Genomic DNA, 22,383 nt, shown 5'->3' on the forward strand with positions numbered 1-22,383 from the left:
GCAAGATGCTTCCGACCAGTATGGCGGAAAAAAACAATCTGAGGATCCTAGACGCGTGAGGGATCTTGGGTACAGTGGACGTCACACTAGGGATAGTATTACTGGCACGCCTGTGTCGACGCCCATTTTCGAGTTTCGAAAAACAAACTGTAATACTCCGCAGCTTCCACTAGATGTCGGCCTATGCACAGCATGTGATCTAAGCAGATTCCACAAGCCTCAGAAATATATATATATATATATGTCGGATGGCGGGAGAAAGGGTCAGGATTGTATGGTCATTGCATAGGAGTTCATTGTGTTTGGTGGAGTATGCATACTTCCCGCTAAATATTTTCAAAGGAGGCCTACAAATGGTGGTGTAGCCAGGATTACTTGCACCCAGATAGATGTAACCATAACTAAAGGAGATATATTGTACTTTCATTCGAATGCTTCCGCAGACCATGTCAAAGTTTCAACTACTCTAGGCCATTGAATACTTTTAACTACTTAAAAAGACATTTCAAAGAAAGTCCCAGTTTCATTGTCCTAGAACAAAGTATTGTGAGCTCAAAATATAATTTCCTCAGAGTTTTAAGATTGTGCTTTCAAGACATACAACTAAAGAAAATGTGCGATAAAAGGTACTGGCTTGTAGTCATTGTTTGACAAGGGCATGGAGGTTGTGTGTGATGTTATGAAAAATGTGAAGTGCTATAAAAAAAAAGGAAAAGGGGTTTGATCTGTGTTTTAATTTGCTGTTTTGGAAGATTATAATGGCAAATGGGGTGTGTGGGGACTTTGAGACCAGCTGCACACATTACAGTGTGAATAAATCAAGTATTCACACTTATCAGAAATACGTTTCACGTGCCAGCCCATATAGAAGGCTGTGTGTGCTCGGGTGTGGCAGCCCTGAGGATCGCCAGTGGTGGACGGGAGGTGTTTAGTCTACTAGGATGGTTTGGGTTTTGTAGTTTAGTAGCCCAGAAGGGCAGGTTTAGTTCTCCGGCATGGCAGCCTGGTGACCCGCCAGTGGCAGTGACAGGTGGAAGTTGTCTAAGGTTTGTTGTGAGGTTAGTGTTTGGTAGCAATGTTGGTGTGTTGTCGTTACAAGGAGGTTAGTTACGCCTGTTTGGTCAGCCATTCCCATGGTTTAACTAGTTTTGGTGCCAGAGGTGAGTGTGGTGTCATCTGATTGTGATGTGTGTTTGTTTTGCAGTAACAGAGGGAGGAGTTGTTGATGCATTCTTTCATTGGGAGTGTGATGAGATGTTCTTTGGTGGTGAGGTGTGCTTGTTGTGGTAGCAGAAGGAGGGGTTGTGATTGACTTTACTTCTTTTGCCTGTATCCTGCTTGCATGAGGTGTATGCAAGGTGTGATGTCACGTGTGGAATGTCAGCTGAAGGATTGGAATGTTTGTGTGTGAATGGAGTGCCACCCAAGGCTGTTGAAAGATGTGAGCCTGGCTGGTGGGTGCCGGTAGGTTCCTATGTCTGTACTTCCTAATCTCCTAATGGACCTGATGAGACCTCATGAACTGAAGTACCTGAATAAAGTAACTGAAGATTTAAAAAAAAATAATAATAATATGATTAACAGGCAAATGAGTAAAATTCACTGCATGCCAGTGTGAACCAGTAGCTCCAGCACATTTTAAATACATGTTCTGCTTACCCAAATTAACAGTATTTATCCTATCCGTGTTAAGATAAAATGAAGCTTTGCATATGCAAAGCAAAGAATATGCTTGTTTTCACTTGTAACACAGAACAGTAAAATGCACGCAAAGTAATTGCTGAATACGAAAAGTTATAAGACTGCTAAAGGTTGAAATACAGAAAGAACAGGATCCTCTTGTCTCACCTAACATCACTCCTTCATGCACCCTGTGGTTTTTCAAAAATATGCTTGAACAGAGTTCTCAAATCACGTTCTACAAGTCCTGGCCTTGTCATCACACGTGCCATTTATTTTATTAATGTACATATTCGAAATGCAGGACTACATGCACCAGAAAGAATGTAATATGAGGGAAACCTGAAAGCCAGAACTAAATTGAAATGAACAAAGTAACACTTTTTATTACGGAACTGTAAAGAAAAGTCTTTTCATTTTTTATTTTGATGAGAAAATTGCAAAAGGTTGATTGCATTGTTTAACCATATAAAGCCAATAAAAAAACAAAATGAATAAAAATAAAAAGCCAGAACTCGATTAAGTCACGCCTGATCTGGCACAACTTTTGATCTCTGGACATTTCTCTATATATGCTGAAGTACACACGACCCAGGAGTCATCTATGGAGTTGCCACCACCTCCTTGTAGCCATTGTTTAAGACATGTAAGTATCTTGATGCCATGTGCAATATGCATATTATTTGTCAGTCTGCAGTAGGTGTTAAATCCCTTGCACTAGGTAACCAAAGCCTCTTGCTTGGGCTGGGGTTGCGAACCTCAGACATTTCTGGGCTTTATTTAGCAACAGGGCTTTCCTCTGTGGCTGAGGACTCTGTGGGAAATAGCTCTTATTATGGATGTGCAGCTCCTATGCACACTTAAACATTGTAGTATGAACATTCAACATCCTACAGAAAGTGAACTGAAATACTTCACAGCAAGAATTGTGTTTACTTCTGTGCCCAAGCTCTATTTATTTTATTTTCTCTAATGGGGTAAACCGAAATGGAGACAATGGAGACAGAGTCGTCATTTATTTCTCTACTGTGGAGTTCTGTTCCCTGTGAGATTGTGCCTGAGCCCTACATGTCAGGGACCTCTATACATATTTTAGGGCACGCGCACAGACAACTTTGGGAAATCCTAACCCCAAAAAAAGAACTGACACCCATGACTATGGTCATCCCCCATATCCCCCAACCTCTCCCACTTCTGTCTCACCCCTGTCTCACATTCACAACCTAGAGCGTGATATTGCCCTGGTGGCAAATAAAATAAGCATGAAACCTCCCTCAGATGCCGTCAGCTCCTTCTTCCGTGCCAGACTGAGAATAATAAAGTGGCATTTCAAGGGCACCATTAGCTGTCCATGACAAGGGTTCTTTTAATCTAGCAAAGATACAGAACCCATTTTAACAATAGAAGCCACAAGGAAGGTGTGACCTTTGCAGTACATATGCAAGACACAGATCAGTAGCCGCATAACACAGGTAGAATAGGTATAGAACTCAGATTAGCAGCCTCACATCACGTACAGCCAGGGCCGATGCAAGGAATTTTGCCACCCTAGGCAAACTGTCAGATTGGTGCCCCCCCTCACTCCAGATCCTAACCGTTGTCAACCAACTGTCCTCATTTTTTTACCGATTGCCTTAAACCCATTACCTCCATTGCACCAGAATGAGGAAACAAGGAGGGGCTAGTTTGGAAATCTGAAACACAACTTTTCAAACACTTTAGTGTGCAACAAAAATGCAGATCATGTTGAGCGAGAGGCAAGCCTGCCTGCACAGCCCCTGGCACCAGCCACATCTGATGACACACGTTACCCCAGGTGGAGATGCTGGTGTCATGGCTTCTCAGGGGCCTGTCTACTCAGAGCAATAAACCTGGCCGCTACCGTGCCATCACCTGCTCCTGATTATAAATGATGCCTCATGAACATGCCAAAAACGTATCAGGCTGCAGCATAGCGGTACCTGCCCCTGCCATGCTGTAACGAGAGGCCCCGCCTGGAGTTCAGGAAACGGCAGTCACAGATGACCTTCTCCCAGCAGCCTGGAGGACAGGAACATCCAGCCCAGCCGGTGTGACAGCCTCCGCACCCCCTCCCCCCCAGTCTGCCTCATCTCCCAGGCGTTGCTACCCAAACACACCAGTGCTACTCAGAGGTGTCCGGTCAAATGAGTATAAATTAACCCCTCATGGGCACAAGCATTTTGACCTTCACCTCAGCAGATAGATTAGGGCGGTTAGGAGTGGGTCTGCCCGAGTAGGGTTATAGGTCAAAGTTTCGAATCAAAAGGGTCGAATGACAAAAGGGTCGAGTCAATTCGACCGAAAACAAAAGGATCACATTTGTTTTTTAAATGTATATATTTTTTTTGCTTTAGTATAGGTAAAAAAAGGTGTTTTTACACCAAAAACCGGGGTTTGGGTTTGGGTGGGGGGACCCCCCCCAAACCCCCCCCTCCCAAAAAAAACAAAAAAACAAAAATGTGATCCTTTTTTTCGGTCAAATTGGCTCGACCCTTTTGTCATTCGACCCTTTTGAGTCGAAACTTTGACCAATAACCCTACTTGGGCAGACCCACTCCGAACCGCCCTGCTCTTTCTGCTGAGGTGAAGATCAAAATGCTCGTGCCCATGAGGGGTTAATTTATACTCATCAGAGTAGGCTCTGTCAGTCAAACTGCTCTACAAAGTGCAGTCTATCCAGCAGAACTCTTCTACAGATTCCAGCCTGCCCCCAGCCTAGACTACTTAGTTCAGCCTACCCTCACACCTGCTCTACATACTACGGCGGCCCGCCTCTGACCTACAAAGTGATGCTGAGTGCAGTCTATCCCGCAGACCTGTTCTACAGAGTGCAGTCTATCCTCCACCCTACACTACATAGTGCAGTCTGCCCCAAGCCTGCTTAGAGTCCAGTCTGTTACTCAAACCTGCTGTATGACGTGCATCCTACCCTCATAACTGCTCTACAGAGCATAATCAGCCCTTCATACCCGCTCTACTCTACACAGTGCAGTCTGTCATCATACCTGCTCTACAGAGCTCAGCCTGCCCCCACGCCTGATCCCCAGAAGCTGTCTCCCCCCTCACATCTGCAATACAAAGGGCAGGCTAGACCCCAAATGTGCTCTATGGGGTGTGGACTGCAGTGCAGTCTATCCCCTACACATGTTGTACACAGAGCAGTCAGTCCCCGACAATTGCAACTCCTCGTCATGTTGCTTCTTTTTATTATTATTTTGTCATTCTTTGTTGGTATTTCTTTCTTCTCTCTCTCTCTCTCTCTCTCTCTCTCTCTCTCTCTCTCTCTCTCTCTCTCTCTCTCTCTCTATCTCGTTTAGTGCTATCAGCTTTTATAGTGTACCAACCCATTCATTTTATAAAGTGCCTTGGTGTAAGGCGCTATTGAAACAAATAAACAAACAACACACTTTCCCTTCAGAGTGCAGTGTTCCCAAACACCTGCTTCACACAGTGCAGTCTGCCCTCACAAATACTCTGCAGCCTAGTGTGCTTCTTAAACATGTTCTCGTGAGTGCAGTTTTCTCTTCTCTTCTCACAGTGGCTTTACATAGTGCAGTATACCCCAATCTTTTACCCTATAGATTGCTGTCTGCTCTCCCCCCATTCCACTGAATTTGATGCGTTCTTTCTCTCTCTCTTGCTCTGCAGTGTGGTCAGCCCCTCACACCCACGCAATATAGTGTAGTGTGTCATCCAACGCTTCTACACAAAAGTCAGCTTGCCCCTCACATATGCAGTACAAATTGCAGTTTATCTCTCAGACATATTCTATAGCGTGCAGTCTGCCTCCGCACTTGCTCTACAGAGTGCAATGTGTTCCCAAACCTGCTCTACAAAGTAAGGTCTATCCTCCCTCATACTCTGCAGGTTGCAGTCCACCCTTGCACCTGCTCTAAAGAGTGCAGACAGACCTTGCATCTGCTCTACAGTCCAAAGTGTCACAGTCCCCTGCTCTACAGAGTGCAGCCTACTACTCACACCTGCTCTTCAGAGTGCATCTGCCCTCACATCTACTCTAGAGTGCAGCATGTCCCCAAACCTGCTCTACAGAGTAGTCTACCAATCACATCTGCTCTTCAGAGTACATGTACCTCTCGCACTCGCTCTTTGAGCCATCTGCACTCACGCCTATTCTACGGAGTGCAGTATGCCCATTCTACGGGGCGAAATCTGCTCCTCTGCTCTTGAGTGCAGCCTGCCCTTACAAATGCTGTGTGGTGTGGTCTGGGGCTCACACCTGCTACAATGTGCAGTCTAGCCCAAAACCCATTGTGCAGGGTGCAGTCTACACCTACACCTGCACTACAAGTGCAGTCTATCCCCTAAACCCGTTGTGCTTACAACTGCTCTACAAAGTGTAATCTGCCCCTCAACCCTGCGCTAAATGTGACACTCTGCCCCTCACAACTGCTCCTCGGAATGCAGATTGCCCCTTATACCACTGTGCAGCATGCACTCTGCTCTGCCCTCACACCTGCTCTAGAGAGTACAGTTTTTTTCTAGCAACTACAGTATAGAGTGCAGTCTGACCCCCACACCTCACCCACACAGATTGCAGTGCACTTTCTCACTCTTCTGCTACAGGGCGCAGTGGGCATTCACAAGTGCAGTCGGCAGTGCCTCTCACACCTGTGATATACTGTGCGTGCAGACCGTCCTATACATCTGCACCACAGAGTTCAGCCGGCCCCCACGACTGCACTAGCCACCTAACACACTCTTGATACACACTGCGGTCTGCCCTTCGCATCAGTGCCACATAGTGCAGCCAGCTCACAGGACCCTGCTCTTCCAGGGAGTGCAGCCCCTTGTGCAGAGCGCCCCTCTTCTACTCTGTTCTAATGAGTGCAACAGAGCTATTAAACCATAACCCCAATTGTTCTCTTTACCCCCCCACGCTCCCGGGGCGCAGGCTCCACACTAGCTGCCGCCACACCACACAGAGTAGCCCCACCCCTGCTCAGCCCCAGGGCCCTTGTGAAGCCCTCACAGCCCCGTCCACGGAGCCCTGGGGATGGGTGATGACGCTGAGCCTGGCGCTGGGTTGAGCCTGGTGTCACTGGCGACTGGCACTACTCATCACTGGCATCTTCAGCAACCACTGGTCTGGAACCACTGGTACCATTACTTTGATCGGCACTCAGAAGTGGTCGGCACGGCACATTCCTCGGTCCACCTGTCCTGCGTCGCTGCTGCCCCACCCATGCCACTCATGACCCTGACCCAACCCCAAGTCCCAACCTTCACCGTGGGCGCCACCTGGGCTGCTGCTGCTGCAGGCCTGTAGCCAGCCAGCAGAAAGTGTAACAACAGCAGGGCCAATGCTATCACTACAGGCAAGGCAGTAATTAGTGTGGAGGTGTTAACGCAGCATTTTGCCGCCTTAATATTTCCAACATATAGGCAAGCGCCTAACCTTGCCTAGTGATAGCACCGGCCCTGCGTACAGCTGCTTAAGCACAGATGTAGGAGACCGATCATACACAACGAGTAATGGTGTGGACCTAGAAGCTAGATCTCCTCCCTAGCACCTAGGTCCACACACCCTCACGCTCCCCACCTAACATGACACTCTGATCTCCGCCCCAGTTTCCCTCCCCTCCCTGGTTGCTTGCAGATACCATGCAGCGAAATTGCCTGCCCCTCCCCTGCTGTTATCTCTGCGTCCATCACCGTGTCCTTCCCCCTAGGACTTGTAAAGCTCTGTTGCTTCCCGAAGCTAGGTCTGCCCTCAGTAAATACCACAATAATAATGCACACATACTACATCATATATAGAAGACAAAGATAAGAAGTTACCAGGAAGGTGTGCATACCTGAACATGAGATTAGAAGATGCCATGGTTTTTTAAGTGGTGTTGCCACGAATGTGCCAAGAAACAAACTGGTGTGGAGTATACCAATGGTTGCTATTATATATGACTATAGCCACTTGAACTTGGAGTGTGGATATTTTCAAGGGTACACCCTGAGAACTAAATTACTTTTAGGGGATGAAAATTGTGAAATATAGGAGACTAGCAATTTTAACAGGATAGGCACTATACGTTTAAATGACTTGCCCAGGAGCACAAGCTTTGGGCCAGTTTACAGTTTTGGAACTTGACCACATTGTTACAAAATTAATGTCAGACAGCAAGGTGCAACAAAATCTCTGGCATGTAGGCTTCCCATCTCTGTGCATCATTATCTTTGTTCTGCGCTACAGAAGTAGATTTTACATAACAAAAAGGAACAACCATAACCACAACCTCTTCACCAAACCCATTAGTCCTGGTATAAAACCCCTCATGTTAAGCAGTCATCATCTTTCCCTCTGTTCCACAAGCCAAGTATCTACATGCTTCTCCCGTGTCAAGGGGGCAGGGAGAGTCTACTCTGCTTCATTTGAGCTTGATTCCAATGTTCCCAATATGTGGGAGGTTGAATGTGCTAGGGCTAGCACAGCATGCATCTTGGTGAGAAGCAGGATGCTTGCTCCAGCATTAGAATTAATTGCACAGCTTGTTGCCCAGCGGGAGAGAGAGTAAAGCAGGTGTAATGCACTGGCGATTAGAGTAAAGCACCTGGGAGTGCGGCCCATATTCACCAGCTAATTAGTTTTGAGTTTGCAGTTGAGGTGGGTACTTGTGGTGAAGTGTGAGGGTGGTTTTGTGTTTCGTCTTTGGTTTAATGTGTAGTAATGTCCTAGGAGGTGTAGGTATGTCTCAGGTTTACTCTCAGAAGAGGAGGTCCCTACAGATAAATATATGACAGGACTATTTTGTTTCTCCTGTAAACACTTCCCTACCTCAGGCTGTTGACAAAGCGTTTGAGCAAAAACCTTCCTCCCTAACCCAGATCATTCAGGCTTCAGTTTAAGAAACGCTGGGGGAATTCAAGTTCTTTTCAGTTTAGTCAGGCATCAGCGGCTGGGCAGGGCGGCATAGAGTTAAGGCCGTCTAAAGCCCCTTGAAAAAGGAAACATGTGGTGATTTTCCTCAGTCTGGCAACCCCAGGGCTGGGACAGAGGCAGAATAGTCTATCGTGGAGTTGCTCCAAACATGGACAAGACCCTTTGGCCTGAAGGAAGTCCAGAATTAGGCCAAGAGAGCTAATGTTATGGCTCTAGACCCGTTGCTAGGGAACTCAGGCTTGGCTCCTCCCTAGATTATGACAGCAGATAATCCCAGTGGAGGTATTTATCCACAGGACTCTGGGGAGGGTCTATCTGGTCCCCAAGATGCTGTGGGTAGACCCATGTTTTGCCAAGAACTATTATCTTATCCCAATTCTCAGAAGTGGTTCCTTTCTCTATCAGCTGGGGACTATGCTGGGGCTTTCCTGAGATGAAAAAGGAGCCTGCGGTTAGAAATGGAATGTGGTTATCCATCCCTTCCACAGAGTGCGGGCGCCACTCAAATTATTGACCCTAAAATGAACTCTATTCTCAAGATATGGCAAGGATATCTCAAAAGGGGTAGAAAGGGCCTGGCAGTCTTGCTAGGACTGACTGTTGAACATCTCAGGCCCATTTGTTGGAATTCTAGATCTGGTAGAAGAGGCAAAAGCCTCTGGCGGATGAGGGGATGGGGGGACTGGACCCTGTGGAGGTTAGCAACTAGGGCCAGAGGGCTAACTGCTTTTTAGGGAATGCTTTGATCCTATAGGAGAAGTGGAAGAGTATTTTGAGAAAAATCAGCACTAAGCTAGGCAGTGTGAGGAGTCAGTAATGCGAGTCGGACAACTGTTTTTATCAAAACATGCCATTTAATTCTCAAAAGAAATATGAAAAAATGCATCACTATCCCTACTCTGCTGAGGATTTCACTGCCTAACCAAAACTAAGGGAAAACACTATAGCACATGATATCTGGCCCTCACACTAAGCAACAAATAGACAAAGAAAATATATGGCAATATAACATAACATGAACAGCATTCACAGTTTCTGAATATCCACCTGTGTCTCACAGTACTCCGCTTTGTTTAGGCTACTACAATTTTGCATCCACTGACAACCAGATATACCACCACAGCTTCAGTACTTTGGATACTACTACCACAGCTTCAGTGATTTGTACTTCTTGACAGGCTTCGACAAGATACACTTTAAACTACTTCAACACCTTCAAGTAGGCAAGGCACTCTTCCTCTGAATATCTCTCTTCCAAAAGGGGCAGCCTCTTTGCCTCTATTGTCTGTCTGCCACAATAACAACCTGGGGTTTTCTTTAAGACTTACTTCTCTCTGGCTTCCACAGTCTTTGGCACTACAGGTTATGTCAACTTCAAAATAGTCTTTACAAGCAGCCAGTTTCCCTTTCTCAACTTTACCTTTACCTTTCTGCCAGATAACATCCCAACTAATTACCCAGGAGCCTTGGTGGCACTCTCTTAGCTTCAGGTAATGCTTGCACACATGTATCCTAGGCCAGTTGAACTGTTATTAACTCCACAGTAACAGATTGCTTTTTAACTTTGAGAAAGGCTGTGTAAAGATGATCGTACTACGGTAAAAAATGTAATTAACTTTATTCAAAGCGGGCCCACCTCCGCAAGGCTCAGCCAACAGTCTCTATTTGAACCCCACATTCTACAAGTTACATGGTCCTACATATCTTCCCCCTTACAATAAAACAAAAATTTTAAAAAATACAACGATGCAATAAAACCCTAATAGTAGCCAAGGACAAACTAGAAAAGCTATAAATAGCAATAACTAAAACATAACAACTATACTAAGAAAAATAGATATTCACGCAGGATACAATGAAAGAAAATTCTAATGTAGGCAATCAGAATACTTTCACTGAACAAAATCCTTCATCCAATTAGGTCTATGTGTGGGTCTCTTATTACCATCACAATCGTTACCGGATTGGACACGCATTGTTGCATGATCATCATTTTCCCCTTTCTCTCTTGTCATTCGCTCCTCACTCTCACTCTGCATTTCCTCACCCATTGCATCTCCAAGATTTCCAGCTTTAGCCAACCTGCCCTGCGACCAGACCTCTCCCCCATCCATAATGACAACACTATCACGCACTGAGGCAATTATTTTAGGACCCAAGCATTTACTGTTCACACACTTTTGTGTAGACCTGGGATCTTTTACCCACACCCAATCCCCAACTTTCCACTCTCTACTCTTGGCACACTCCCCCCTGTCGAAAAACTCTTTGTTCTTGGTTTGACTTCTGGCAATCAACCTCATCCCTATCCACTGCCACTGTCCCTGCCAAGCCTAACCAACCAGGACATAACTTGGTTCCAGGCTCCCTTCCCTTAAGTGAAACAAAAGGAGATATATTGGTAGTGGAATGAGGGGTTGTTCGATAACTCCACATCATATGGTTCATTACCTCCCTCCAAGGTTGTTCATTGCGCATCACAAGTTGAATCCCCCCATTGATGTATCTATTTACCCTTTCAACCAAACCATTAGCTCTCGGGTGATACAGAGCTGTCCTGATATGTTTGATGCCATAGTCCTCCAAAAACTTCCTCATGAAATGAGAGACAAATTGTACACATTGTCTGACACTAATTCAGCAGGGCAACCTTCCCTGAGGAACACTTTTTCCAAGAAGGAAACTAATTCAGTTGCCGACACTTCTCTTACCACTTCCCACTCCACCCATTTAGAATGGAAATCTACCAGAACAAAAATGTATTTAAACTCATCCTTTAAACCTGCCACAGGTCCTAATATATCAACTGCTAGTTTTTGCCAGGGTTGATTTGGCACACAATTGGGTATCAAGGGTACTTCTCGCACTGCCTTGTTTTTGTCACTCAGTTGACACGCATTGCACTCTTTCACTAGATCCTCCGCCATCCTGTCTATTCTGGGCCACCAGTAACAATGTCTTACTCTCCTTTTAGTGGCCCCCTCACCCAGGTGACCTTGGTGTGCTAACTCCAACAAACTTCTTCTCACACCTTCAGGCGGTACTATGCAGCTCCCCCTCCTTAACCTGTCACCCAATATGCTCAACTCATCTTGTATCTCCCACCATATCTCACATTTGTTTTCAAGGAACTCCTTATCAGGCCACCCTTCAATCGTCCACTGCTTAATAAGACTAAAATCCTGATCCGCCAGCTCTGCTTGTTGCCACTCCTCTCGGTCTACACTCACTAATTCAGATACAACATACTCTTCCTCCTCATCCTGTACCTGGACCGTTTGACCTTGATCCACTGGCAATCTCAATAGACAATCTGCAACCAAATTCTTTTGCCCTGGCAAATAGTAAACTTCAAAATTGTACAGATGCAGAGCAAGACCCCATCTGCTTATTCTTGGTGATCCTGTAGCCCACCTGCCACTATTAAATAATTGCACTAAAGATTTGTGATCTGACCGTAGTGTAAACCTCCTACACCATAGAACATTTTTTAAATGGTTGACTGCCCAGAACATGGCCAATGCCTCCCGCTCTATTACAGAATACCTCCCTTCAGCCCCTCTGAGAGGTCTGGAGGCAAACACTATCACCCTCTCCACTCTGCTAACATCATACTGTAGAAGTGTAGCTCCCAAACCTAATGTACTAGCATCAACCACAAGCACTGTATTGTCATTAGCATCAAATTTTCCTATGGAAGGAGCTTGCACAATTCCTGTTTGATTAACTTAAAAGCCTCCTCACATTGTGTGGACCACTGGAACCTTACTCCTTTCTTCAATAAAGCCCTTAATGGTGTGGAAATACAGGCAAAATCCCTCACAAACTTGTGGTAATATTCCGCTAACCCCAAGAAAGACCTGGCTTGATCTTTATCACTGGGGCATGGTGCTTTCCGGATGGCATCCACTAGACTCGACTTTGGTTTAATACTTTGGTTTGACACCACATGACCTAATTATTCAACACTATCCACCGATAGTCTACATTTACTCCTTTTCACTGTGAGACCAGCTTCCCCCAACTTTGTCAACACAACTCTCAAAAGTCTGTCATGCTCTTCACTCGACTCTGCATAGACTAATATGTCATCCTGAAAAATTATCACATTCTGAACACCCTCCATCACCATCTCCATAACCCTCTGAAAGACAGTGGCTGCTGAAGCCAATCCGAATGGCATCCTGCATTACTTGAATGTTCCTTCAGTGGTGATGAAAGAAGTTAGGTGCTGGCAATCCTCTGAGAGTGGGATCTGATGATCCTTCTATTCTCTCTATAATGCCACTTTGAAGTAGTACTTCAATCTCCTCCTTCACCTTATGTTTGACATTCTGTGGAACCAGCCTAACTTTCTGTATTTTAGGAACAGCTTCTTTCTTTAGTCTAATTTGATGTTCAAAACCTTCTAGTTTTCCTAGATCTTCAGTGAACACCTTCGGAAACTCCCTTTCCCACTGGTCTTTCACCTCTGCAATTGTGACTGGACTCTCAGCATTGGCTTGAATCCTTATCCCAAGTTTTTTCTGTTCACTCCAGCCTAATAATGAGGATCCTTCCTTGGTGACAAACACCTCAGCCTCACAGCTCCTCCCTTTGAATTTGATGGTGGCTGGAAACTTCCCTAGCAATTCTATTTTAACATTTCCATACGCGCAGGGTTCTATACCTGGTTGCTTCAATTGCTTAATGTCCCTATTAGCGCACTTCTCAAAAGATTGTCTGGACATTATTCTCCATTTAGAACAGCTGTCCACCTTCATGGTGACTATCCTGCCATTGACCATGAAAACATCAATCGGCCCCTTGTCCTCATTGGACATTTCTCCAATTTCCAACACATGGTTAACTTGTTGATACTCTCCATCATTCTCTTCTTGTTCCGGACATCTGGTACTGACATTGGCCTCTATATTCTCCACAAAAGAATTCTCTCTGCAGACTCTGGCAAAGTGCCCTTTCTTTTTACACTTGAGGCAATTCACATTCCGTGCCGGACAGAATGGATTAGATGAAACATGTCTATTGCTGCCACATTTGAAACACTTTATATTTCTCGGATTGTTGGGCTTCTTGTTCTTTCTAATCGCTGCCACATCATTAGTCTGTTTGTCCGTCCTCATACTAGCCATGTATTTGGACGTCTCCTCCATACCTCTGGCCACTTCCACTGCCTGCTCAAGAGGTAGGTCCTTTGACAACAGCTTTTCTTGCACTCTGCTATTGTTAGTGCAGCGCACCAGTTGGTCACGAATGAGAGACTGTCAAATGTCCAAAATCACAGGAATGACTAAGAGTTCGAAGTGCAGCAATAAAGGTTTCTACAGGTTCATGAAGTTCTTGGTTCCACGAAAAAAACTTGTGTCTCTCGAAAGTCACATTTTTCCTTGGTTCGAAATGTAGTTGCAGTTTCCTGATTGCCACAGAGAACTGATCCTCCTCTCCTTGTCCAATTTCTGTAGGCTCTGCCAGACCATCAAAGACACTGCGTCCTTCTGTCCCCAAATTGTGCAGCAACACTACCTCCTTCCTAGCCGGAGCAAACTTGTCCCCTCCAATGGCAATCAAGTGAATCTCGAACAACTTCTTCCATCTGTCCCATCTGATGTGAGGTGTGCCTGTTTCAGACAGAAAAGGTGGGGGAGGAGCCATACTGGCAGCAACCATGTTCACTATAAGGACAAGTTCCTATTCCTTTATGTCAATCCACAATGCTTTGTGTATATGCACAATGCTTTTCTTTCCTAAATGGTATACCCACTTGCAAGGCAACTGTTCAATGTAAGGAAAGACAATTCAAGCACTTCAGGTACACCAAGTGCACCCCAAAAGAGTTCACTGCCACACAGTGCTGGTAGCCAATTCTGCTTGCTAGTCTCTTACAGTACATATGGCATCTGGGAAGTCCAATTGTGCCTGTTGCACAGTCACATCCATTACAGTGACCTGTTCCCATTTGTTCTTGCCCCTCTTTTACAGTGTAAACTGTAAATGGAAAGCTCTAACGTGCTTTCACCATGGTGTCCAACAGCTGCGGTCCTCTCACAATCAATACAGTAACTGGGAAAGTGACTAATAAACAATTGGGAGTGGCAAGGCGAGCAACATTTCCGTGTTACGTTGGCCGCATCGACACTTGGGAACGAGTGGAGCAGCTTTAGTAGGAACAGCAATACCAGCTGTTCTTCCTGCAATCCTCGTTGGCCGCTTCCACGCCCAGGGGGAGGGTGGAGCGGCTTATGCAGTGACAGCAGTCACGGCTGTTAACGGCCCTTTGGCAAGCCCCATGCAATGCGCACGCGTGCCTCCTCACACAGCGTGGTGCCGCTCACTGCTGCTCCTCACCCCGGTCCTCTAGTAAAAGGTAGCGTGCGGCGGGCCCGCTGAAATCCTTGTCGCCACTGTAAAGACGATCGTACTATGGTAAAAAATGTAATTAACTTTATTCAAAGCGGGCCCACCTCTGCAAGGCTCAGCCAACAGTCTCTATTTGAACCCCGTATTCCAGTTCCACAAGCCGCGCAAGAAGAATCACATAGCTCGTGAAACTGGAACGCGGGGAGTTCTACAAGTTACAAGTTCCTACAGGCCGGTTTCACTTCTAATATGGGGACACTCTTAGCTTGGGTAATGCTTGTTCTCTTCGTCAATAGTAGATGCACTTTAACTTCTTATTTATGAAAGGTATGCCGCATTAAGTAAAGAATACATTTCAGTCTTTCTTTAGGAATCACAATTAAGTACACGCGACCACTTGTTAAGGTAGTTTTCAAAGGTTAAAGACGTTGATTGTATTCCTGTGTAAAGGATAGAGATCGGTCTTCCTTTGGGAATCGCAATTAGGCACAAGCGACCACTCTTTGATATAGTTTTCACAAGTTAAAGACTTCGACAATTTTATATCAAGGCTAGGTATTCGGTAATGGCCTTTGCATCGTTTACTCTTCTTAATTAGTGACATGCAAGCACTTCTTTCGGTAGATACAGCCTGTTAAGGGTTTAACAATGTGTTTAAGTAGCGTTTGCTCTTCACGCGAATAAAAGGACTTTCCCAACATACGCGAGTGCCACTTTTCCATTATTCATGTATTATAACTTCAACAAACAACTTCAGCTCGCTTTAAATCACACGCAAGTGAAAAGGGAACTGGATACTGTTGCTGGCGATTCTCGCGCTAGGTATTAGAATGCCAGGCTTCACTCACTGGCTTCTTTAACACTTGCTCTGCGGGTTGCACTGCTTCCACAACTTCTACTGCTTCTGGCTTCTTACGGACCCACACCCTTCCTCTCTGAAGGTGTCTCCGGTCAGGCAGGCCACACATTTATGGAGCCCCTCTCTCTTTTGAGAGCCACGGCTTGATAACTGCTCCTCGCCTTGGTCTCAACACGTTTGCAGCACAGCACCACAGCAATAGGCTCACATGGGGAAACACAGCTCTCCTGCATGCCTTCCGCTGCACAGCCTCCGCACTTCAGAGTTTGGGGAACAGGACCCTCTCAGAACAAGCAGGTGAAATATGCTGCCTCCATGTTCCGGCATCCCTCTTCTTCGCCCACCTCTGCTTGGTTTGCCAGCTTCGTGCCTTCTACCTTCTGCTACTACTGCTACAACTCGCACTCTAGTCACAGTTCCAGCTCCTTCCAATTGCCTGCACCCGAAGGGACCTTTTATGTCTCCCAGGTTCCTTCAGGTGTGGGCTGTTAAGCTTAATTACCTGACTACTGCTACAACATGCCTCTTCAGCCCTCTTCCTCATCCCTGTACTTATGGGATTATGGGACATGTAGCCCCCTTCAGCAAAGTTAGCTCTTTTAACAATTGAGTTCATTATAAGGGTTGATTTACTTCCCTTAAACTCATTAAAAGATGGACTGTTAGAATTGGTTGTTACAGAGGAAGGCATTTGACTCAAGACACTTTTGCCAGATCCTTTTAAATTATACCTTTGGAAGTAAAGAGGGTGCTCATCCTGAAATGCCTTAAAAGATCTGTAAAGAAGAAAGAAGGCTTGCTCAGATTCAGCAGAACTTGTACCCAAAGTCATAGATATTATATGTGGGTTAGGGACATTATAATGGCAATATGCCATCACCTGTTTTGGCAACCCAGAAAGGCATTTCCTTTCAGAGGATAAATACTGTGTCTCATCCCACGGATCTCCTCACTACCCCAGGCCTGGTCTATTGCCAGGTGATCCCCCTACAGTACACCACCCCAAAGGTCAGGATCAGGAAGCGTCTGCCTTTCCCTGGCCACCTGCGTGGAGACTTTACGTAGGGTTTCAGTGAGGGAGCCGTAGGATTCGTCACAGCAGGCTGGCAGATACTAAAAAGACTGAGCCCTCTGGCCGTCACTATTTGGGGTCAAGTTTGTGGGTCACTATGTGGGCAGCTTCATGTCTCTGGAGAGAACACAATCCTCGTTAAAGAAAATATCCCTACCCCCACACCTGGGTCTCTCTCCAAGCAGGCCTCCACAGGTGCCATGTGGCCGGCCGAGGGTCCTGTTTCTCAGCCCCCGCGGTCCCCAGATCGGCAGAATCTTAATGCCCATAGAGAGCCAGACAGCCTTTCTTCCCACAGAGGTCCCAAGGAAGAAAAGGTTGTGGATACAGAGGGGGTCAAGGAAGAACTGGCTTTCCATAGTGTAGGTATAGGGGCGGGGAGGGGGTGGTCAGTTGAGATTCTTGTTTTCGCAAGACCTGTGGGTCCTACAGACCAATGAGGGGTTTAATTTGGATTTCACCAGTCCCCGATTCAGAGTTGTCCATGGCGAGTGCTTTTCTAGCAGGAGTGGCTCAGGGTCCGATTCATTGGGAGATACAGGACTTGCTGGCCAAGAGGGGCGGTGGAAAGGTCGACCATTTATGCCAGGGGTTTCCTCTGCAATATTATGTTGGTTAGGAAGGGGTTCTGACCAGTTATTAATCTCAGAAATAAACCAGTAGGTGGTATATCATCATTTCAACACCGACAACTGCCCATATTAAAAAAAAGACGTGTTGTGGCCAAGAGATTGGTTCATGAGGCGGGATCGCAAGGATACATACCTCACGGTTCGCATCTACAGATCTCAAAGGCGATTTTTGCAGTTTCTCTAGGAAGGGAGGTGCTATCAGTTTTCTGTCCTCCTCTTTGGGCTCTCATCCGCACCTTGGTGCTTTACAAAAGGAACTCAGACCTTTAGTAGAATAGCTCTGAGCTAGGGGTGTACAGTTGATATTTTTGGACAATATTCGTATTACGAGCAATTTGAGGGATAATGTCTGTTACCAGGCCTGCCTTACAGTAAACGTCAGGCCTTGGCATTTGTTATCACCTTTCAGAAATCAGATCTGGTTCCAGAGGATGCAGTTTCGAGGGTTTTTAACAGATTCAAAGGCAGCAGCCATTAGGCTGTCTACACAGACATTGACTCCTCAAGAGGGAACTCGGGGGGGTATACATCCTTTTGCTCCTACATTTGGCACATTTAAGTGGCCTTCCGACCAATCCCAATTAGGCTCTTTCCTGGAGTCCTCCATTACAGAGCTCTTCAAAGAGTGAAAATGAAGGCCCTTCGCAAAAGCATCAGCTATATCGGTTGGGTCCTGTCCTCCACCAATGCAAAAGAGGATTTTCTTTGGTGGGAAAGTGTATGGAAGGCATGGTATCAGAGTAAAACAGACACAAGTGACCCCAATTCATGGGTGTTTATTGAACTTTATCAAGGGTTTGATAAACGCCTATCTAAACCTAAATTTAAAGATAGGAGCAACCTACGACCCTCAAATAATAATAACGTAGTCCTAGTGGAGTCTCATCAAAATAAAAGGGCCTATACTAAAAATTCTATTGCCAATCCTTACAGCTAATTTACAAATAGTGTGGGGAAATGCTCATGAAAAAGAAAGAAGTGTTCACAAAATGATAAATCAGGATGTTCAGGCCGTTGGCCTCCCTTCCCCACGTTTTCAGCACGGGACAAGGCGGTTCACTCGAGTATATCAAACTCTTGGTCTTCTTCGGCACGAGGACAAAGTTCCATCACCAACATCAGGGCCTTCTGTGCCCAAGTCGCTTAAGTTATCAAAGTCTCTTGATGTACCAAAACAATGAAAAGTTGCTTTGCAAACATTCAAGTCGGATGATTCACTCTTCACCCTGGAACCCCCTCAGCCGGGCTCAGATCCCTTTTACACAATTAACCTCCCTCAGCCGGGCTCGGACCAATTAAAGTTTGTATAGGCTATCGAATACTTGCAAGGGTTTAGCTTGACCCGTTGCAGGACCACTTCAATTTCACAGTTCAGTATTGTACACTCTCAGTCAGATGCCTAACAGAGGCCTTCGAATGAGCACCCACGTAGCGCTGGACCACTTTGTATAGGGCATCTACATTGGTTTCAAAAGTTGAGTCACTAATTGGATATTCAATTATATTCCCGCCGCTCATCACATACGCCTTACACTCTATTCTTTGCAGATTTCTCCATACAATGTTGCTGCTTGCAACCTTGGTTCTAACACAGACCGGTCTACTATCAGTCTCCCCGCATCACCGGCTGTGCTGACTTTGCTGGAACAGCTTTGTTGCAGGAGCAAAGGACAGTACTAATACAGAAATTGTTCCTCCCCGCCTCGATGCGGGAGAACCCAGGGTACCTTCAACACACAATACACCTTTCTTCAGCTTTAATTCCCGGTCTTATGTTTCTTATTCTCGAGGGCTTGTGGAAGTAGCGGTTTTCATCCTCAGAAAAGGCCAAGGGCAATTCCCTTCTTGCAACCCTTTCTGGTCACACCACCTTTCTCCTTTTGTTAAACTGCCATCTCGGAACTGCTGCTTTGTATTGTTCTGCTATCTCTTCTAAACATGATTTGGTCAGGATTGGGGGGATTCCGTTGAGGCAACATACACTGGGCTGAAGGCTTCTGAAGGGGATTAGGGCATCTTGCCTTCCGTCCATGCCCGAGTATTCTTGTCTTTGGGATGTACACCTAGTGTTATCTTTGTTCAGGAACTAGCCTTCTAAAGCTGTTCTTTCTTTGCAGACTCTGTCCGCCAAACTGGTGATGCTGATGTGGTAGGTGTCCTTCAGTAGGGTGGTGGGCGTCAGGGCTTTGGGTCTCTCAGGGAGGTTTTTCCTTCTCTGAGGAAGCCAGGTTCCACATTCATCATAGAACTAGGTCTGATTCTTCAGTCACCAACTTTACTTCTTTCTCTGATTTTTCGCAGCCTTGTGTGTTTCTAGACCTCTGAGAATAGGAGTCCGGGACCGTGGATCCCAGGGGCCTGGCGGATCACTTTTTCGTTTCATATCACATGCTGTTTCTGACTGTATCTTCTCCAACTCTGGCCTCTGGCTTTATGGTATGGCGGGGGTGGCACAAGCTGGGGTGGATGTCTCACTCTTTGGTGCCTATCCTGGTAGGGGGGGCTAAAGCAACTAAGGTGTTTTGTGCGGGGGCTACGTTTGTGGACATTATCAGGCAGGTGGATTTGTCTATTGTGGGAACTTTTCCCAGATTTTATTGCAGATCCTATTGTTCACGCTTCCTGTGCTGTTTTGGCAGGGCTTTAAACGTGCATAAGTGGAAACATACACACCGTGCCACAGAATGTGGATTTCCCATAGCTTGTGACGGAGAGTGGGGTTCTATTAATGGCCTCCCTTAAGGACCACAAATGGACTGTTGATTGTGCCGCATCTGGACAGAGAGTGGACTGCTTCACATGAGGGGATTTTATACAAGAAGGAATGATGAGATTATTGAATGGGTTGTGGTTATAGAAGGTTTTTTTGTTATTTAAAACTCTTACATCTGTGGAGCAGAGAATAAAGCTTGAAATTAATAATCGCCTTTGTGACATAAATAGAATCCCAACTCTGCACCACAGGCTGGGAGCAATTGATATATTGAAAGTTTGACTTTCATGAAATAGAAATACCGCTCTGTTTTGTAGAATGACTTGGACAGTACAGAATTCACATGATCAACCAACATGACAATGTTTTTTTACAAAATCTTTGTAGAAGTAGGCTGTGCAAAAGGAGAATGGTGGTAGCTTCTTTTTTTCTATCATGAATAGAAGACTGCAAGTATCAGAACACTAAATGATGTCAAGTTAAAGGATGTCAGCCATGCGGTTTACTTTGTTTGAAGTATTTACATACACAAAGCAAAAGAATGTTTGCAATAGGTTCACCTGCTCATAGACATTGGTTGACATAGACTTGCGGATTGCTGGTCATGATGTGAAGAACATTTGAAATTGTAGAAAAATCAACCTTTTTTGTATCAAGTATGCAGACCTTAAAATAAGCTTTCTACAGACCTGTGAGATTTGGTCTACTCTCTTCCGTCTGTCCATTCAAGGGGCTACATGAAAAAAAGAAGAGGTAATGGGTTAATAATGCACCAGAATGTAAGAAGGCAAAACCTTTCACTGAAGACAGCACAGTTCTGTTCAGTAAGTTATGTTCATCTGTCAATGATCACAGTATTGTCCATTGGCAAAATCAGGATATGGGCATCAAATCTTCGGCTCCACTGTCTCTAATATGGCTAACAAATCGCCTCACCTGACTAACGCATTATTCTCTTCCCTTTTTACACACCTCATTTGGAGGGGCCAAAGCTCTAGACCTACACCATACGGACACTATGTTCGTTTTTACAACTAGCATTTTCCAGTGCAGGCAACGTTTTGTAGTACAGTAGGTGTTACTATAACCAAAACGTATGTACTCAACCTCAGAGAGAGAAAAGGCTAAATATGCTTTGCCGGGAGTATCCCCCACAAACCTTCGGAAGTTTATTTAAAGCTAGTTTAGGCGGTCTTATTATTCCGTACAAATTGAAGTAAACTATCAAACTTCTCAAAAAAAGAAATGGAAAAAGTTGCAGGAATCATAAATAAAATGTATAAAACAATGAGAGTTAAAGTCATTTTCATGGAGTCAAGACAACCACACCAGGATAAGTATAAGAGACCATTTCGTAGTGAGATCTCACACACTCTCTAAAATGGAGGAAGCATTGGAGTGAATAGTCGATTCCACATCCTTAGCAATCAAGATACAAGTATTTGATATATTTTCAATTTTCATCATGCCATGAGTCTTGATATTTGCAGATAAACAGACACTAGTTGCAGAAAGAAAGTCAGATTTATCATGGCAGGGTTTACAGCCCAAAACTATAGAAAAATCATTCATTGTATTTAATCGAATAGATTTAGAAGTTGAAGGGTTAGAACAATACACTAATTGATCATCTGCATAGATTTAATTTAACTAATGATTTCCCTTTTTGAATACCAGAAATATTTTCATTTACTCTGATAATTTGAAGTAACTGTTCAGGAGCTAATGCAAAATGTAGGTGATCATAATGGACAACCTTACTACTACTCTGAAATGATTCACGTCAGTAGGTATTCAAGACAAAATGGTTGTGGGATTTGCAACAATGGAATAATGGGCAGGGCAGGTACTGTCACAACACATTGATAGGTCTACTTACCAGGTTTCTTAATGGGCAGAATATGGGTATTGCACGGACTATAAGTGAGTACAGTGATCCCTTGCTGAAGCAGAGACTCTGTGACTGGTGTTATGCCTTCTTCTGCTGCTTTCCAAATGCAATATTAGGGGGTGAAGGGAAGGGGTTTGGCTGGGATCAGTATGTGTTCGACCTACTTTGCATGAGAGGACCAGAACTGTGGGGGAACTTGGTTAAAAAATCCCTGTTGCAACGAGGGAGTTTTGTGTCCACAGTTCGTCAGTCAGGTCAGCCTG

At 45.2% G+C, this 22,383-nt stretch overlaps 1 protein-coding gene across 1 annotated transcript in view; it reads right to left on the reverse strand.

Annotated features, from left to right (window-relative positions):
• The window catches only part of PAQR5 (progestin and adipoQ receptor family member 5), a 790,069-nt gene that overhangs the window by 679,667 nt on the left and 88,019 nt on the right, over nucleotides 1–22,383 (reverse strand). Inside the window, exon 2 of the mRNA XM_069624226.1 lies at nucleotides 20,919–20,962. Within this exon, the coding sequence (XP_069480327.1) occupies nucleotides 20,919–20,954 (36 nt within the window). The 5' untranslated portion in view covers nucleotides 20,955–20,962. The remainder of the gene's footprint in view (nucleotides 1–20,918; nucleotides 20,963–22,383) is intronic.

The sequence above is a fragment of the Ambystoma mexicanum genome, chromosome 11 (assembly GCF_040938575.1).
Source record: "Ambystoma mexicanum isolate Mex_15411 chromosome 11, UKY_AmexF1_1, whole genome shotgun sequence".
Lineage (NCBI taxonomy): Eukaryota > Metazoa > Chordata > Amphibia > Caudata > Ambystomatidae > Ambystoma > Ambystoma mexicanum.